The sequence below is a fragment of the Danio aesculapii genome, chromosome 13 (assembly GCF_903798145.1).
Source record: "Danio aesculapii chromosome 13, fDanAes4.1, whole genome shotgun sequence".
Lineage (NCBI taxonomy): Eukaryota > Metazoa > Chordata > Actinopteri > Cypriniformes > Danionidae > Danio > Danio aesculapii.
The window spans coordinates 33,249,726-33,269,009 of record NC_079447.1 but is presented as its reverse complement, the minus strand read 5'-3'; the positions used below and the strand labels follow the sequence as shown (position 1 = coordinate 33,269,009).

The 19,284-nt window shown below is 36.7% G+C and overlaps 1 protein-coding gene across 4 annotated transcripts in view; it reads right to left on the bottom strand.

Moving 5' to 3' along the window:
• Positions 1–2,054: 2,054 nt before the first annotated feature.
• Positions 2,055–19,284, bottom strand: part of sufu (suppressor of fused homolog (Drosophila)) — a 35,900-nt gene continuing 18,670 nt past the window's right edge. For 2 of the 4 annotated variants that reach the window (XM_056470641.1, XM_056470640.1), the window contains exons 9-13: positions 12,500–12,538; positions 11,893–12,027; positions 6,791–6,929; positions 3,354–3,422; positions 2,055–3,266 (exon numbers count right to left, since the gene is read on the bottom strand). In XM_056470641.1, coding sequence (XP_056326616.1) covers positions 3,177–3,266; positions 3,354–3,422; positions 6,791–6,929; positions 11,893–12,027; positions 12,500–12,538 — 472 coding nt within the window. In that variant the 3' untranslated portion in view covers positions 2,055–3,176. The remainder of the gene's footprint in view (positions 3,267–3,353; positions 3,423–6,790; positions 6,930–11,892; positions 12,028–12,499; positions 12,539–19,284) is intronic. The other 2 variants (XM_056470643.1, XM_056470642.1) reach the window with 1 other exon arrangement.

Below are 19,284 nucleotides of genomic sequence, written 5' to 3'. Positions count from 1 at the left end.
GTGCAACATCTGGATGGTAGTCAGATCTGGCATAAATATCATGTAAGCATGGATCCATTTTTTTAGTCCCACTTTATATTAGGTGGCCTTATCTACTTGCATGAAAATAAATACAATGTAGTTACTGTGTTTATAATGTATCACAGAACACTTCTGGTGCTCTTGACGAGAGATACAGGGTTTGGGACAGATTTGGTATGAGTATGTTTAAGAGTGGGTTAAGGCGCAAGGCAGTAGTCTCAAACTCAATTCCTGGAGGGCCTCAGCTCTGCATAGTTTAGCTCTAACCACCTCCAACTCACACCTGCTTAACAGTCTCTAGTAGACTTGAACATACGGTGGCTGAGAGAGCTTAACGCGCTGCAGTCTGCTGAGATATGGATGTGTTATTATGCCGTGACTGTTGCTCAGTGAAGTGATTGGTGGTCTTTGAAAGGGGAGTTGTTTTTAGTTTATTTTAATATCCTGATTACACAACATAATAACACATCCATATCTCAGCAGGGTCCGTCATGGTTTTGGGTCCCCTTGAAATATTCCCGTTGTGTTATGTGGATATTTGCAAGTGTCGTGACTAATTGCAGCGTGTTTCCTGAGTTGTTTGTGTTGTGACCAATTGCTGCATGTTTCTTCACTTGTTTGTGTTGTGAGAATTTGCAACACGTGTGCGGTCAAATTGATGAAGATCGTTTCTTTATTTGCTGGTGTTTTTCGCAATTGCATGCGCATTCAGTTCTCTCGTTCCCAGAGATGGGTTGCAGCTGGAAGGGCATCCGCTGCGTAAAACATATGCTGGATAAGCTGGTAGTTCATTCCGCTGTGGCGACCCCAGATTAATAAAGGGACTAAAGCTGCGGTCACACTTGACTTTTCTTCCCATAGACTTCCATTCATACGCACGCGAATGCGTCAGACCGTAAACGCAGAGTCATGCGTTAAGTTTCGCAGTTCGCTGCAGAGTAAAATTCAACCTTGGTAAACTGACCTGCGAAATCGCATCACTTGACTGCGTGAGACCAATCGAGGATCAAAACATGATCTCTCTGGACAGAAATTTAAAACATGGAGCAATCGCTCGCTTTTTTAATGTCTAATAATCTTATTTAATCCCGCCCCTTTTCGCAGTGCCGTACGACAGAATTTCGCACACACAAACTCCAGTGTGACCGCAGCTTTAGCCGAAAAAGAAAATGAATGAATGAATGAATAAGCTCTCTCGGCCACCATATGAACACCTTAATTAGTTGGATCAGCTGTGTTTGATTAGGGTTGGAACAAAACGGTGCAGAGCTGCGGCCCTCCAGGAATTCAGTTTGAGACCTGTAGTGTAAGGTGTGTCAACATTGTTATTACATGCAGGTATTTAATCAATCACAAATACAATGTAAAAACATGCATTTACACAGCAAGTACTTGGTAAAAAATTTTTAATTTCAGTGTAAGTACATATTGGTTAAGGTCACCTAATATAAAGTGGGACCATCTTTTTTTTAAATGTATTTTATTAGAAAACAATACAAAGTGGAAACATTAAACTGGAGCTTTATGTCCAGGTTCAAACTAGAATTACCCAAAAGAAATGAGAATAAACTAAGAACTCTATCAAATCACTGTTACATAAACAGAACAGTATATGACCAAATAGGCGTAATGAAAAAAAATGTAGATCCATATTGCCTTGTATCAATGGCTCAAACTGCGGCAATGGGCCATTTTTTTTTCTAGGCACACTTTGGAGCTGTTAGTTGAGTTTAAATGCCGCCAAAGTCTACCTGAGTACTGTAGCTGATCACGTCCACCACAGCGTTCACATCTTGTGATGTTGCTTCTAGCAGGATAACACACCATATCACAAAACTCCAACAACTGAAATTGTTTTCTTGAACATGACCCCAAGTTCACTGTGCTCAAATGACCTCCAGTCACCAGATCTCAATTCAAGAGCAGCACTAGGATTTGCTGGAACAGGAGATTATCATGGATGTGCAGTCGACAAAGCAGCAAATGTGTGCTGCTTTCAGCCTGCGCAGTTAAAATGAACACAAACACCATGATTTATGTAAATAACTTTAATGCACTTAAAGGTAACAAAACCACAGGCAGTGTAGTGATTCAAAAACAAAATATGTCAGTACACTCGAATTAAATTCATCTTTAAAAAGCACTAATAAAGGTTCTTTTATACACTTTGACCTAAAATATTGAGCACATATCCCAAAAAAAATGACAAACACGCATTCAGAGAAATTGACTGCCATTCAGAAACCAGTTAGTTTGCTTTCCTACAAGAAGGCTTGGAATGCAATCAAAATGTCAAAGGAAATTAAGTTTAATACAAGTGAAATAGCTTTAAAGAACAAAAAAAAAGTTATTTCACGCTCCTCATCATGTTACTTTGCACTTTGCATGTAATTACACATAATGTACAAACTTTGGTATTGTGTAGGTGAATTGACTAACCACCTATTGTTAAACAGCTAAAGCCCTTATGAAAGATGATCATCATTTAATAGGCACTACTGGGTTTTAAATAGGTAAATTGAGTAAAACCAGATACTCAGACTTGGTATTTATATATAAACATTGTAGTATGCTTACCTTCACATTACAAGCAGGACTTTAAAGGGACAGTTCACCCAAAAAATGACTATTTACTTACTCTCTAAAGTGGTTCCAAACTGTTTCGTCTTTCAAATATTCTGTTGAACACGAAACAACAGTGAAGACTGTTGAAAACCGGTAGTTTTGACATCCAGAAAAACAATGTGAAAAGATGAGAGACTCAAACCGGTTTGGAACAAGTTAAGTGTGAGTAAATGACGACCGTTTGATTTCTGGGTGAACTGTTCCTTTAAGAAAGGTGATTTTTATCTTAACATGACACTCCAGGGTAAATAAAGGCACCAGTGCTTGCACGTTGTAGTGTGCTGCTAAAACTTCAACAAGAAATATATAGCACGTCTTTTGAAAATGAGACAAGAAACAAAATTAGGATTGAATAGGTAGACCAACACAAAGACAAGTGGTATAATGGACACAATACAAAATGTAGTACATTTATAAAATGTTCTGTCTTGTGCAATCATCTACAATGCTCTCTGGGACAAGAGTGTCTGTTTCCTTCAGCTGTCTGTAGGCAAAAGAGTTTGTGGGTTTGTAATCAGGCACAGTGAGTCTTATTGCAGCGGGCTGTCAAACACAGTGTCTGGCAGGACTGAGATCTTTAGCTTCTTATCAGGCCAGCTGTACTCTTTCGGCAGCTTACACTGGGTGAAGGGGGAAACACATATACAGCTTTTAGTTTACGAAGCATAGTGAAATATGGTAATGTGAGGTACAGGAAAAAACCTTACCACATCACGGGTGCTCAAATCCCGAATCTCTGCTAGCATCTGCTCTACAAACTCCTCAGTAAGTAATATCTAAATGAAAGAAATCAGAAAAAAGTTTGTGAAACAATGCTGCATTTTTAGGCCCCAAAACAACAACCGGAGTGACTTCATTTTGACCAAAATCAGGTGAAAATGTACACAAATAACAAACATTTCAGTTTAACCAGCAAAAAGACTTAAATTTTAAATTGAAAGCAACAATTTGTGGTGTTTAGTGGTGTAAACTTGCTTTAAAGGTCCCGTGAAGTGCTTTGAAGTGTATTTTTATTCAATGTTTGACAATCTGTAATACTGAAACATGAGTGGAGGGTGGGATATAGAGTAGCCAATAGCCTTTGTTGTATGATAGCTCTGACAGAGAAAGTGGTTGAGCTCCAGCACATCAAAAGAAAAGCAAATAAGAAGAGTCTTAAGGGGCAAATCAAATACCACAGAGCATTTGATTGGTCAAGATTTGGTGAGAAACTAAAGCAACTGAGATTGTTGATTCATTTAGGCGAAAGTGACAAACTTTAAGCTTTAGATGCTTACATTTGATCTATTAGGGCTGGGCGATTAATCGAAAAGAATCTATAATCGAATTATTACTTTCCCTAACGTGTGTTTCCTTCAATTATTTTAAAATCAAGTAATAACCAATCATTCAAAAATCTCTCACTTGTAATATGTGAGCATATTTACTGTACAAAATCGATCAGTGAATTATAAGGGCAATAAATAAAATAATCGCTCATTAATCGTAATCGAGATAAAATGTTCAATAATTCGAGATTTTGCTTTTAAGCCAAATCATCCAGCCCTATGATCTAGATCTTCTAAATGCGACCTTTGTCACTGTCTTGGAGCACATAGCTTACAGGCATCCTTAAGACTAACATACTGATACTAACTAATACTAAAATGATTAAAAATTAAGAACCCTTTAAAATAATACCAAGTTTCAAGACTGCAACTAAACGGTCGCATTTTGTGTCCTTTTAGATGATGGTGCAACTTAATTTTGCTAGATGTTGCACTGGTAGCACAACCATTTGCTGATAACTGATAAACAATGCCATTCACTACATTCAAACTGCAATGAATCAGCATTAACTGGCTTAAATGAAAGCTTAGAGCATTTACTACACTGACCAGTCACAATTCAATTCAAGTTATTTGATAGTGCTTTTCACAAGAATGATTGTTTCAAAGCAGCTTTACAAAAAGGTGCACATTACTGCATTACAATCAAAATCAGAAAAGTTACAATTATTGGTTACCAGTGGCGGATTTAGGCATGGGCAATATGGGCATTCGCCCAGGGCGGCATCTTGCTGGGGGCGGCATGGGGAGATGGTGCAAAAAAAGTGCCCCAGTAAAAGCTTTGAGATAAGATTTACTTTATGCAAGTGTATTAATTTAGAGTGGTTATCCCAGAATAAAGACGTTAGGGGCAATTCACAAAAAGGCCACTTTCACACGTGCAAGTTTGTTATTGTCTATGTGCAACCGAAACAGCATTGGTGAAAACAGATTGACGCATGTGCGCAGAAAGCCATTCCTGCACGCCTCACACACGCTGCTCTGGATCCCAGTTGTTTACTGTACATGCACGCCGATATGCAGCAACATGTTGAGCAAGTCGACAAAAATAAAAGTTTATATCATATGATGATGATGCTACTTTGACTAAGCATGGCTATGAAGCAGAAAGGAGGAATAATCAGTCAGGGAGGTAACTAAGACTTCATAACATTAACTCTCGGACATGAGTCAGGTCTCAAACAACAGATAATTCTATGAAAAATATTTATTTTTTGTATTCTATAGAACTGTCATAATTAATATTCATGCAAAAGTCTTAGAGTATTACTCTAGTTGTGTCTTTACATTGTTTTTCAGTTCCATTTAGGATTGATTTCTGTTTTTTTATTTAGTATAATAATAATAATAATAATAAATAACAAACTGTTATATTCATTGAAAATAAACATATTTAAATGTACTTATAATAATTATTTTAAATGTATATATTTAAATTATATATTTAAAAATTTTAAATAAATATGAAGTCAACAACATAGTGTCTTTATTTCTTGGGGGAGGGGGGGATGTTTGGGGTGATTTCGCCCAGGGTGCCATTTAAACTAGAACCACCACTGTTGGTTACCATAACTTTATTAATTACTGATAACTTTAACAAATATATTTTTTAACAGTTATAGTTAATATATATAAACACAGTTAACCTGCAGTTATATACTACATAAGTGATGTCTGTGTACATGTTCAATGAAGTGTATTTCAGTATTGACTGTACGTGTCGTCCTCAGTTGGCATCATCTCTTCACAGATATTGGATCTAAATACACTGAAATGTCTATTTCTTTTGTTCAAATCACAAATGTATCTATGATTTAATTAGTTTAATGTCACACTGAAACAGCACAGACACACTCAAACTGATGTGGAAAGCAGTAGATAACTAGTAAGCAACATCACCAACATTTATGACTCAGTATGTTTACATGGACACCAATATTACGATTTTGGCACGATTAAGACAATACTCTGATTAAGAGTCTACCGCGATTTTTGGTTAATTTAATCCGATTAAGGTCGTAATCGAACTAAACAGAAAACGGATTATGTGGAGTATGCCGATTTTAGTCCTATGATTGAAGTGCATTACAGAAATGTATACACCCTAATCAAACTAGTATCGTTGTGTAACATGTTCGCCACATTTTGCAACAGGACAGTCTTCACTCACACGGCTGTTTGACACTATTCTCTGCACTTCCCAAGTCAATAAAAGACCACAGATATATACAGAGAAAAATACAGAGTTTTTTTCCAATAAGGCGTGTGGTATTAAATGCCATTAAAACAACACTCTTCCAGCAGTTCATACTCGCATCCAATATCTGGTTTCTCATGGGGGGCACGTATGAAATGTTCCTGAATGTAAGTGAAAGTGAACTGCAGTTAAAGTTGACAAATTTAAAATGAAACACCCGAAATTGCATGAAAATCCAGAAGAAATGTGGATAGCGGTGAAGCAATGACATTAATCGAATTATGTGCTTTAACATGTAAAATGGGATCATGAAAGGAACATTCAAAAAGCAACTCATGTAAACAACTCAATCATATTATAGTCTTATTCAGATTAATTTGATTACTAATGCCCATGTAAATGTAGTCACTGATTGACTATAGTAACATTACCCATGTAATAGTGGCTGATGTGGTATTTCATAAATAGTAATAACTAGAAGCAATACAAGTGATAAATATTTTAACCTCTTAATGGTCACTGTAACACAGGAGCATGTATACAGCTAGTCACATATTTCAACCTTCTCTTGAAGTACTTTGTATATATTAGTGTATTAATAGTAATACGAGTCTGTTACCTGTAGCCACGGCCCGTGCGCAGCATACGGATGCTCTTCTGTGGCAAATGCTCCTTCCACCCCAGTGGATACGAAGGTGATTGCTGTGTCTCCGTTAATACTTTTAAATGTGAAATGTCGGCCATGAAGCAGACGACCTCTACAAGAAAAGGTTAGAAGGAATAAAGCTGAATGAATCATTTACACAGATGATGATGATAAGTGTCGTATCTGTTAAAGTGAGCGGGAAATATCAAAGGCTAAAGCTATAAGAAACCCGACGTTCACTTTCCCCCTGCTCTCATTTGGACTTTAAACAAAGGTTTCTCTGTGAGCCTTGTCTCTCCATTTCTGTCCAAACAAGGAGATTACATAAATCTCATATCCAACTATGTTCCTGCCAGCGAAATCAAAGCTGTTGGCACGTCAGAGAGCTTGGTTTGTTTGTAAAACTTGAATGTATTGGCGATTTAAACAGCAACAGTAACAGTGTGTACTTCTCACTTCAGAGCGAAATCAGGAAACCTGAGCGTCGTCCTGAAGTTAAAAAGTTCACACCTCAGCAAAGTTGATTCCATGAATACGTGTTATGTACACATTTTCATGGAAAAACGTAATACAGGGTTTTCAAAATAACCAATGCAACTCACTGTAGGCATCAATATATTTTCCAAAGATAGGAGATGCTGGACATTATAATTCATACTGATGAACTTCAAATTAACAACAAATTGACTGATGATTCATTAACCTTTCTATTGCAAAATGCATCATCTTCAGTGGCACATCATCCCAGACATGACACAGTCTTCATGACACTCAAATGCAAAAAAAAAAAATTAAATACTTTATAAATACTTTAATCTTAATATACTTTACTTAATATTTTACTTTATTAAAATAGAAGAGTGAAGATTACAGACACGAGCTTGATCGGCAAAGGACCTTGAGCCGTGCATTGAACTCAGGTCGCCATGAGCACCCCAGTCAGGGCTCAACAATAAGGACTGCCCGATGGGCCAGGGCCAGTGTGCGAGACGCTCGCGACAGTAGATAGAGTCATTACTGGCCCAATTAGGCCAGTGCTGCCTTGTCACCAGTGGTGTAGTCCTTGCTATGCGCACGTATACTCCATATGCCTACTTTGTTTGGGTATTACGACTTCTGAGGATGAATAATTGCATACACCCCCGGTATACTCACTTGTTTTGCTGATTAGACCCCTTTAACTGTATACCAAATGTTTTTTTTTTAAACTCGCATCTCAATGTTACAATTGATGCATTTTGTATAAATTGCGCCATTCTCCGCCCCTTGACGAGTGAAGCAGCTGTGAGAAAATTTCATGAGTTTTTCGAAGACCACGACAAGTCAACTGAATGATGATGTCTCGCTGAAACGCTCAGGTAAATTATAAAACAGCACGGGCGTCGCTTTAGCCCTCCTATATTTCTATTCAGCCCCCTAAAAAATTATCACCTCAGTCCCCTTTGATTTTGATATAAAACCGGCGGCCATTTTCAGCTAGTTTTACATTACAGCTGTGCAGTGCGAGAGCACAAGGTGTGTGTTTATCGAAAGATTGTTATAATATCTGCATATACAGAAACACTTGTATAACTTGTGCCACAATGGGTCATGGAGGAGCATTCGGGTTTCCCCATCTACCGTTTCCTCGGCGCTCCTCTCCTCATCACAGCTGCTTCCTCCAGCGAAAATGCAGCTCTTAACAAACATTTCACTATGTTTATTTCAAAATTAACTATGAAAATAAAACACATTACAGTGCATGTGGCATTAACTATAGCATATATTCATGCACAGGACTAAACACAGTGACAGAACCACTCAGTGAATATACTCATTTTAACTGCATATCAGAGTGAAACATCACTGTCTTATTATGACTTGTATTGTGATAGTGAAATATGTAAAAAAGCATGTACATTTTTATATGTTTATATTTATGCCATTTTGAATTTATAAAGTGGTCGTTTTATTTATTTAATATATGGAAAAAATTTTATTGAATATAGAAAATGATTTGTACTACAGTGAACAGGTATGTTGACCCTATTTGGCTCATTCAGAACTCAAATGCCTATGCCTGTGTATGAACTACAGTGGAATACTGCTAGTTTAGTATGCAACTCTACCATATTAGTCAAACATTTTTAAGTATATCATTTTAAATTCTTACTTAAACGCGTAACAATATGCAATTTAAAAGGGAAACTACTAGTATAGCGACAGCAGACTCCTAATAGCTTGGTTTAAAACAAGCATGCACAAATGTGACAATCAAACATAATGGCTAATTGATGTTTAAAGGAACCTATTAAATATAAAGTAATAAGCCAGTAAAGAAAGTTTCAATATTAAAATGATTAAATAAGCTACATGCTGTATTTTGTTATCTAATTTGTGTGCTTTGCTTTTGTTTTCCTGATTTAATTTTTTTATTTTAAATATACAGTTTATGTTAATAAAATACAGTACTTGATATGGCCGTCTTGAAAAATGTTTTTTTGTACAGTTTTTTTATTTTTCTTACAAGTGTCTTTAGAGTTAAGCAGTTGGGTTTTACCACATCGTTATATATTCAGCCAATATTTGGGTTTGCTGGGGGCACTATTAGCTAAATATAAATCATTGAATAGGATTAGACTATTAGCATCTACCTTTAAAACGAAATTTTTTTTTCTTTTTAAATGGATAGTTTTCTATGAAAATGAAAAATTTCATCATTTACTCAATCTTGACTTATTCTGAACTGGTTTGTCTTTTCCTTCGGTTGAACACAAAAGAAGATATTTTGAAGAAAGCTGGAAACCTGTAACCATTGACTTACATTGACATAGTATTTGTTTTTCCTTTCGTGGAAGTTAATAGTTATATATATATATATATATATAGCTAATGAATCAAAGAAACATTGACTTTCGTCGTTTATTTGCCTACTTTAATTTAAAATTTGGGTTGGGTGCAATAGTACACCACCTTTTTTTAAGGACTACACCACTGCTTGTCACTAAACTTTACTTTGGCTACAACTGTTTGTCAACTGCGTGAAAATAGGGTGCTTTCACACCTTGATGTTTTGTCTCGTTTGCCTAGTTAGCGCAGTTCGTTTGGCATATGTGAATCCCTCAATCAAGCTTGGATCTGCGCCAAATCAATTGGTCTGAGATTGTCTGAACTAGGTGGTCTCGGCTCAATTGAAACGAACTTTGGAAAGGATCAATTGTAGTGAAAAAGCAAAACGATCCAACGAACTAACAAACCAGGCTATATAACAGTGTATTATGGTTATGTAATAGGCATATATGGCTATATGAAGAGAGAAATACGAGTAGGGTGGGATGTCATTCCTAGCGGTAAATGTGTGTTTCATGTTGAATACGACAGTGAATGAGTGCTGTTTATACGATAATTTTTCCATATTTTAATCTTATAATATTTTGTATTAAGCCTACTGTTTTGTTCATTCTGCACTGACACCTCCAAAGAAAGATCAACATTGATCTGCTTCATGATGATTCTGCAACATTGATCTGCTTCATGATTAGACTGCAGTCTCGTTTCATCAGTTCTGTCTCTCTATAATTTAAGTCTATAATGCATAATTTCTGCCAACGCTTTTTTTTTTTTGATCATTCATTAATTCAATAGAGATTTTTACAAAATTTGACAACTTTACAAAGTCTTACCTCTCACTTAAATTAAAGTGCACATTTTGCTTATATATATATATATATATATATATATATATATATATATATATATATATATATATATATATATATATATATATATATATATATATATATGATTATACTGACATTGATTTTTCTTTTCAAATTTAGTTACATCACAATTGTAATTTTTTTAATAGTCAGTTGTATTTAAATAAAAGTTATGCTGAATAAAAAGTGTATGTGTACAATTATGGTTGGCTTTTGACACATTATTTAAAAAATGTGGCTAAGAAATAGCTATTAAATTAGTGAAAATTTTGGCAGGGCAAGTACAAATCTGAACCACTGGCCCAATTGAGCCAGTAGAAAAAACCCTTAGCTTTGAACCCTGCCAGTAAAACCTTCACATTTTAACAAAATAAGTTTCATGGTGAGGAAGCTTTGACTGGTTATTGGTAGAGCATCTTTCAATAGATTGAAGAGAGTCCACCTAATTCAGCATCTAGCTTTATAACAGTTTGGTCATGCCCGGTCTCTAAAATAAAGTTTGTAAAGTTTCTTTCATTCATGCCTGGGTTTATCTTTTGAAGTTTATTATCTGTGCAGTTTGTCCTATATTGCTCTTGCCATTTTTTGTTTATGCGAATAGAACCACTTAATGATTAAATGTAATAACTAATATGCAATTAGCACAATCTGAGGTGTACAACACTGTTAACTGCTAAATTCGTGATTCCATTTGAGCAAATCGTTTCTGTTATTGTGTGTTAAAGGCTTATGCCATTTAGTTATTAGCTCACTTTATCTGTCTTAGATGATGTGCTAATCCATTACAGATAATGATGAGATAATGTTGTTTGCAACGGATACAGTGTGGCACAACGAAAACGCAACAACAAGTTTTTAGTATACGAGTGTTGTATCTGCTCTACATGTTTTGCGTGTAAGCTGCATGTGCCACAAAACTATGCATGATAAAGACATCCAAGCTTAATCAACCATTGATATATATTTTTGGTGGATTGTTTTTATTTAAAAAAAAGGCAAATAGAAGCTTCCATTTATTATGTTTTGATTGCTTTATATGTTTTAAGCAAATAAAAAACATTTTACCATCAGTTCTAATTGGCTAATTCTGGTACATTGTTAATTTCTGTATTATTAATGTGAAATGTCCCTGTCAAATAAACTTGAAATAAATCATGAAATAAGTAAACAGATAAGATTTTTTTTAGAAAACATAATCAACAATGATTCGATCGCTTCTTAAGTGTTGGCATCTGTACTGTGATGTTGCAAATGCAATTCTTAAAACTGTAGCATTTTATTACACTTCATTTTTTTGCTAGAAGCAAAACAGGTTGAAATGCCACTGAACATTTATTATTGTGTAATGTTACACACCTACTACAGATTATGTCTTACCTGAGGCACATTGGGATAAGAGTCCCAGACTCCTGGTTGAACTTCAGGTGTACACTTTCTAGCTGTCGTGTTCTGACCAGCTCATGAGGGACAATAGCAGCCGAGCTCTCACTCTCCAGACTGTCCTTACGACTCCTAGGATAAAGAAGAGGGAGAAAAATATCTACTAAAACAAACAGTTCAATTTATCCAACTGGGCTCTGATCTGTATATTTGGACACTTCAGCCACAAATGAACTATATAAAATGTCACTTCATTAGTTAATGAAATATCAAATAAACTCTTTTGGGGGTTTTATTATTTTAAAATTATTTCTTGGTCTTAAGGCCATTTTTCAGAGAATCCACATTCATTAACTATGAACCCGACCCATTATCAACCAGAAATGGACCCTGAGAACAATGATATTGATAGATTGGTAGCTTAAATGTCCAACAATGTTTTGAGTACAATGTAAATGAGTAAATCTTTTGTATTTCATTGTTCTAACTAAACGTAACTTCCAGACACTGTTCTGAACACCCATTTCAGTGTGGAATAAAGAACTGTCTCCAAAGCCCATTTGCTGAAGAAATAGTTTCAGTTTCACTCGTAGTTGGCTCTTACCTTGATATCTGCTGGGTCTGGAAATGTCCAACTGATTGTCTAAGGAGAAATTAGGGGTAGATTTGTACCACAGCAAACTGAATAAATGCATTTACCACTACTGGCAACTAGCAAATCAATTTTATTCTTTTTACAGTCTCTTAGGACAGAAAAAAAGACAAATTTCCTTCTTTTAAGAGGTTGAAAGAGGTCTGTTATGCATCTGCATGTTTGATTCTGGTAATATTGTCGCTACAGTAAGGAAAAGGAAAATGACTGCATGAACCACATATGAACGGATTCAAAGCTGATGAATGGTGGTCTTGAAAAAAAGGTAAATGTCCACACAGTAACAGTTAAATGCCCATAATGATATTAATGAACATAAAACTTTCCTTATTAAATTTGAAACATTGGCCATGAAGGAGTCGGCCTCTTTTTTACCTCTATAAAATAACCACAGAAGTCATGCTTTTAAACAAGCAAACATGCTTTCTTTTTTTAAATAATCAAAAACGTTTGTCTAATTAATTGATATAATGGAGCTTTTACAATCTTCAGAACAACATATAAATTAGATATGTTCAATTTTTATTTTGATTGGGGATTCTGAAGTTTCTGTGTGTTCATGATATGACCATCGTTCTTTTCAAATAAATCGCAAATGCTGGTGAAGTGACCATCAAAGCAGCTCTGGAGATGGTCATGTTCATGTGTTCACATCCTCGTATGCTGAGACATAAGTTCAATACAGTTTAGTTAAAGGGTTACTTCACCCAAATATGAAAATTCTCCTATTAATTTTAGTGGTTCGACTGCAATCATACAAAGCTCCATAAACACTTTTGTGCAGATAAAAAGAAAAAAGTATATACACGACTCTTTTCTCCTATATCTTATCTCCTGCACCATATCAGGGTGTAATACAACATACTGCCATCAGATCCAGTAGTATTAGCCATTAGTATCCAGCCATTGAGAGCGTCAGATACAGAGAGAGGTGCCAATCACTACCCTTTTAATACCTTTTTACACACCATAAAATATACATCTTGTTGCTACAACAACATAAATTGTACCTAGTATGTAATGTATCTTTACATATCCACTAGGCATGGGACGATAACCGTTTTCAAGGTAAACAAGGTATACAAACCGCCAAAAGTTTTCTTTTATACCATTCCTATGGTATATGCAAGTTGTTTTATTTAAATTGGACATCTGTATCTCCAGCAGAAAACAAATCCAAAGATGCTGTTTTAAATTGTAAAGAAATCTGTTTTTGAAACTAATGAAGACAGCAGAAGTTCAAGAAGTTCAATTCATTTGAATCATTTAGCCTGACATGTTTACCGTTCCAAAACATTTTAAATGTTTCTCAAAATAAAACATATTGGGCTGTGTCCGAAATTGCCTTCTACTCAGTAGGTACTGCATTTGAATTTACTACTCGACCAACTGAAAAGTACATTCTATAGAGTATTAATGGAGCTTGAACGTACTACTAATGCCATTTTGTCATCATCACATGACATGTGGCATGGGACGATAACCGTTTTCAAGGTATAACCCGGTTTAGAAAAGTCAAGGTTTTAAAACCGCCAAAATTTTCTATTATACTGTTCCAATGGTATATGCAAGTTGTTGTTTTTTTTAACTGGACAACAGTATTTCCAGCAAAAACGATATCTAAAGATGTCGTTTTAAATTGTAATGAAATCAGTGTGTTTGAAACTAATGAAGACAGCAGAGGTCAATGATTCTTTTCATTATTTAGCCTGACATGTTTACTGCTCCAAAATATCATAAATCTTTCAAAAAATAAAATATACTGTTTTCAAAGGGGGTAAAAATTGTTGTTTTTATCCAGACATTTAAAAAGAACTCATTTTAGAGCAGTAATCAGAATACTGTGATATTGGGAAACCGTGATATTTTTATCCAAGGTTATCATACCGTCAGAAACTTATAACGGCCCATGTCTACGTGACATACCCGCTTCACTCCCATTCATAAGACATGAATTCTCTTGGGGTGCATCATGGGTCTATCGGATGTGCACTTCAGAATTTCACCGGAAGTAGTAGGTCATCCGGGTACTTCTCGCATACTACTCTGTTCACATACCTTTTTTAGCGTACTATATAGTCTGGATTTAGAGGTGTGTGGTCACGCGTTCATCAGAAAGGGCTGTGCGATTGGCTCTTAACGCTCTGGCACTGTTCACTGATAAACGGCAGCGGCGATCATAGCTGATCCATGATAGACGCAGTGGAGAAAACTCTGCAGACACGTGCTTGCGTCTGTATCCAGAAGTATCGCTGTAACAGCCGAGATGAGAGGAAAAGTCACGTCAGCAGGTCAAATGAGCCACAGTGACAGAGAGAAATAGAGTTTAGAAATAGAGAACTTTTATTCTCTCAAGTTCAGCGAAACAGGGCTTCTGCTGTAAGTGTCAGTGAAAGACTGTCCAGCAAACACACACACAGTGAAATTGAGCAGTTTCTGCGTTTTTAAGTAGTTGGAGCGTTGTAAATATTCATGCTCGCCTCCCTCGCCATAGTAAGCTACGGAGACATAGCGCATATGAGATAAATGACGTCAGTACATAATAACCAGTTATGATTACTGAACCGATACCGAATTGTCCACGTCTGCATCGCGGTGCACAGAAGAAACAATTCACTTTGACACCCTATCTGGAAGTATGTGATTTCGAACGCAGCCATTGTGTTCAAAGCACAAAAAAGTTCTTGTTTTTTACCCAGACATTTAAAAAGCATATATTTTAGAGCAGCAATCGCAATACCGTGAATCAGTTATATTTTTATCCAAGGTTATCATGCCATTGGCCCATGCCTAATATCCACGCAAAGAAAAAAAACCTAGACCTACACATTAGAAACTCATTACAGGCTTATAAATAGGTCTTAGCTCATCAGACGAGCAGACCAATACAAAAGTTTTACTGCTAATACACAACACCACCAAAAGCTATTTATATCTACTTATTCTTACAAGTTTGCTTAATGGAACAACAACCTGACAACTGTGACTAACCACGAAAACTTTATAAAAATTAGAAAAATATTTGATCACACCTCAGTAGAGCTGCAATCTTCTTTTGGATGAGTGAAGTCTCCTTTGCAGTGGAGTGGGGCATGTGCTTAAACACCAATCAAAATTTGACCTTGCCTAACAGTCTGCCCTTAACTAAAATATTGCTATTGCAGCTTATTATTCACACTAGGAAGACAATACACTTGGCAAATTGTATGTTCAAATAACATGTTTTATTTCCAAAACCCACTTTAACATGATCGTAATCTGGGGGGCAGCCAGCAACATACCCTCACACCGACCCTGATCTGAAATGGGAGACACAGGCAAACAAAGTTGTTTTTACAGTTATTTGCGACACAAAATTGATCATGGAGCTTGGTTTGATTACAATTGTCCCACTGAAGTCACAGGGGATGTGTTGACAATATTTCTGGTTCCTTTTCTTGACTTTAAATGTGGAACTATGGAGCATGAAGCTGCTTTTTATTCGTAAATATCTTTATTTGTGTTCTGAAGATGAACGAATGTCTCAGGGGTGTAGAGCACCATGATAAAATTAATAAAAGAATTTGAATTTTTTTTGGACAACTGATCCTTTAAACTAGTCTAAATCAGAATTTGATTAGATGTACGGTCCTACTGTATTGATCCAATATTTGCCAAATACTGCACGACTCCAAAAATGCAAGGAGCACAAATTGCTTGAGTTCTGGATTTTGTCTTCACTTATCGTAATAATTTGAATTGGGCAACACAAGCAACTATATCCAACAGTCAGGCTGAGCCCCCGGATGCATGTCTAAATCTTTGGCTGGGGCAAAATTAGCAGGGGGCCGTGACCAAACAATGGGGCACAGACAACAGGAGAGTGAGATTAACCCAGACACACTGAGATGATCTGGATTGCACAGCAACTAATGAGATGAGGACAGAGTGCTTAAAACAGTCACCCCAGCAAACTGCTACCATCGCAGCCCTGTTAATAAAACCACATGCGCCAAACTGTTTATTTTTCAATGCTCAATTTACTGTAACATCTAAGCATTGGGTTTAATGAGAGTAAGAAATACAGTACAAAAGTTTCTGTTCTGGCAGACTTGAAGCTAAATTTGTGTGCTGGTAGTAAAAGTGCTGTACAATAGCAAAGCAGCTGGCAAGAGTCAGCACTCGTGAGGACAAAGATTGAAAGCACAGGCTGTGTCTGAAAAATACCTGCAAGTAATTATACACATATTAGACTGGCTTCTAGGCCGCTGTCAAACCAATGGTGATTTTGATATATATTGTGGTTAAGCTCAACTAACCAAAGCACATGAAATTCATTCCTTTCAAAGAATTGCAGGCCTCTTTAAAAGCCATTTTATCTGTGCACCAAATAGGGGAGGGCAGTGCGACTAAGGCCCAATCCTACCTCTTAGCCCTTCCCCTTACCCCTACCCCTCGTTTTGTTCCAGTGAAGGGGTAGTGGTGTCCCGATTCTCTTTATCTTGAAGGCGTGGGGCTAAGGGGAAGGGGTGAATAGCCCTTTGAATGAAAATTTTTCAGGACCACACTCGAAACCAAGGGGTAAAAAAACTTCCCAGAATACACCAGTTACAACGGCAGGATAGTTACACCCGGAAGTAAAGAGATCCACAAATTAGTATTTTTTGTCATTTTTACAGATTTATACAACAAACAAACACATGTTTTAATATATTTATAACCGCGTTTGTCTTTTACGGTCATGCTTTAAAAACAAAACGCTAAAATAAAAAAATGCTAAATTTCGCGATCTATAATCCATAAATCAGAACTCCTGTATAGCAGTCCCACAACATTCTGACACTCGGTGACACTGGAACACCCGGTTAGAAAAGTCTAGTCGATGGGAATGGGCTTTTTACAGTGTCTGCTATAATGTCAATGTTGTTTTTGGTGTGTTTACATAGATGAATTTGGCCACTGTGTTAAATGCACAGTATTACGATCTTATTGCTACATTATATCGTTATGATAACATAATATATGCCATCAGTGATTTCCTGAAGATAAATACCAAAAAATAACACAACTGGAATAACTACAGCAGTCGCCATTGTCTAATCTCATGTGAAGCAAGAGATCACAATGACATATGATGACATGTGCAGGTGCTGTCCCATTACTTAGGGGTAAATTTTGAAGCCCTTCCCTTTCACATTCGGTTTTAAGAGCCAAGGGAAGGGGTAGGGGTACAAAAATAGAATTGGGATTGGGCCTAAAGTGTTAGGTCTTGTTTTCATTGACTGGTATAAGTTAAGTACAGTACGATTAGGTCACCCTGATCAGGCTGGTCATTCCATGTCTAACAGCGTCGTATATGCCAAAAAGTTGCAATTGATGTCAATTCTGGTTTGAAATGAAAAAAGTCATACGGGCTGTTTATATATCGTGTCTTTTGCACACTCAAGTTCATTATTTCTAATGAAGACGCGCAGCAAGCATGCTCAAATGTAGAGGACATGCGGTGCCCTTCATGCAGTCCACATGTCTGCATAAACAACAAGAGGACATGCAGCAGATCCTGTTCCTGCTTCTTGGCATGTCAAAAGGAAGGGATGAGCTTTGATTTTTTGTTTCTTTTTTTGTCTTTTTGCCTTCATTAGATAGGACAGTAATGAGACAGGATATGATGTAGGAGAGAGAGATGGGGGTAGGGTTGGAAAATGTCCTCGAGCCAGGATTCGAACTTGGGATGCCCTGACGTGCTACTGCACCATATGTCAGAGCACTAACTACTAGGCTACTGCGCCAACGATGAGCTTTGTTTGAGCATGGTTCATCTCTGCAGAGACATTGCATTATTACAGTGTCATGTTTTGTCTGTGAATTTAAAAAAGGAGCGTCTTTTGCTATTGTTCCCCCGCTTGTTGAATGTAATGTTGACAATTCTCTGTAAACCAATAGTGTTTTGCAGCGAGTCCAGCTCCACCCTTTCGGAAGTGTACTGTTGTGCTAGATATCCTTATAAAAGGATCCTAAAAAAGCAATGTAGTATGGTAGAGGTTGCTTTTTAGGTATTTTTGACACCAGAAACTTGGTGTACCAATCATATATCGCTCAGTGATTAAGCAATACAACATAAAAGTGCTGTGTCAAATTATACATAATGAACATTTTAAGTCATCACACTGATATGTTGCCTTATACTTTGGGTGTTTGAAAGAGAAACATTACAAGTGAAACTTCACACCAAACTCGCTTTTACGTTTTAAAAACACGATGCGCACCGCACTGCCCTTTTTGTTGACAAGAAAAAAGTGCAGTGCGCTTTGTCACTAGGCAAAGACTGAATCAGCTGCCTATTGTGCGAGAGTGTTGCTGTTGATAATAATATAATTTTAATATTTAATAATATTGTGATATTCAAGATTTGTGAAGTCATGTAGCTCCAGATAACCCAAAACAGCAAGTCTCTTCTCCATCTTCAAAAGTCTCTAGTTGTCTTGACAACACAAACACTGCCGTCACCTCAACAGAAACCCCACCTCTGCTTTCATTTGATTGAAGAATGAAAAAGACACGACTGATGTAACACGCTTTTTCCGCTCAGAGTTAATTTTTTTCAACTGCGAGCGCACCGTGCACAAAGGTAAAAACGCGAGGCGCAGCAGACGGTTAAAACACGAGGCGCACAGGGTGCATAAGCAACGCACAGGGCGCATAAGCAACGCACATAACGCTTACCGCCTTTAGTAAATTCGATGTGATTGGCTCCCTTA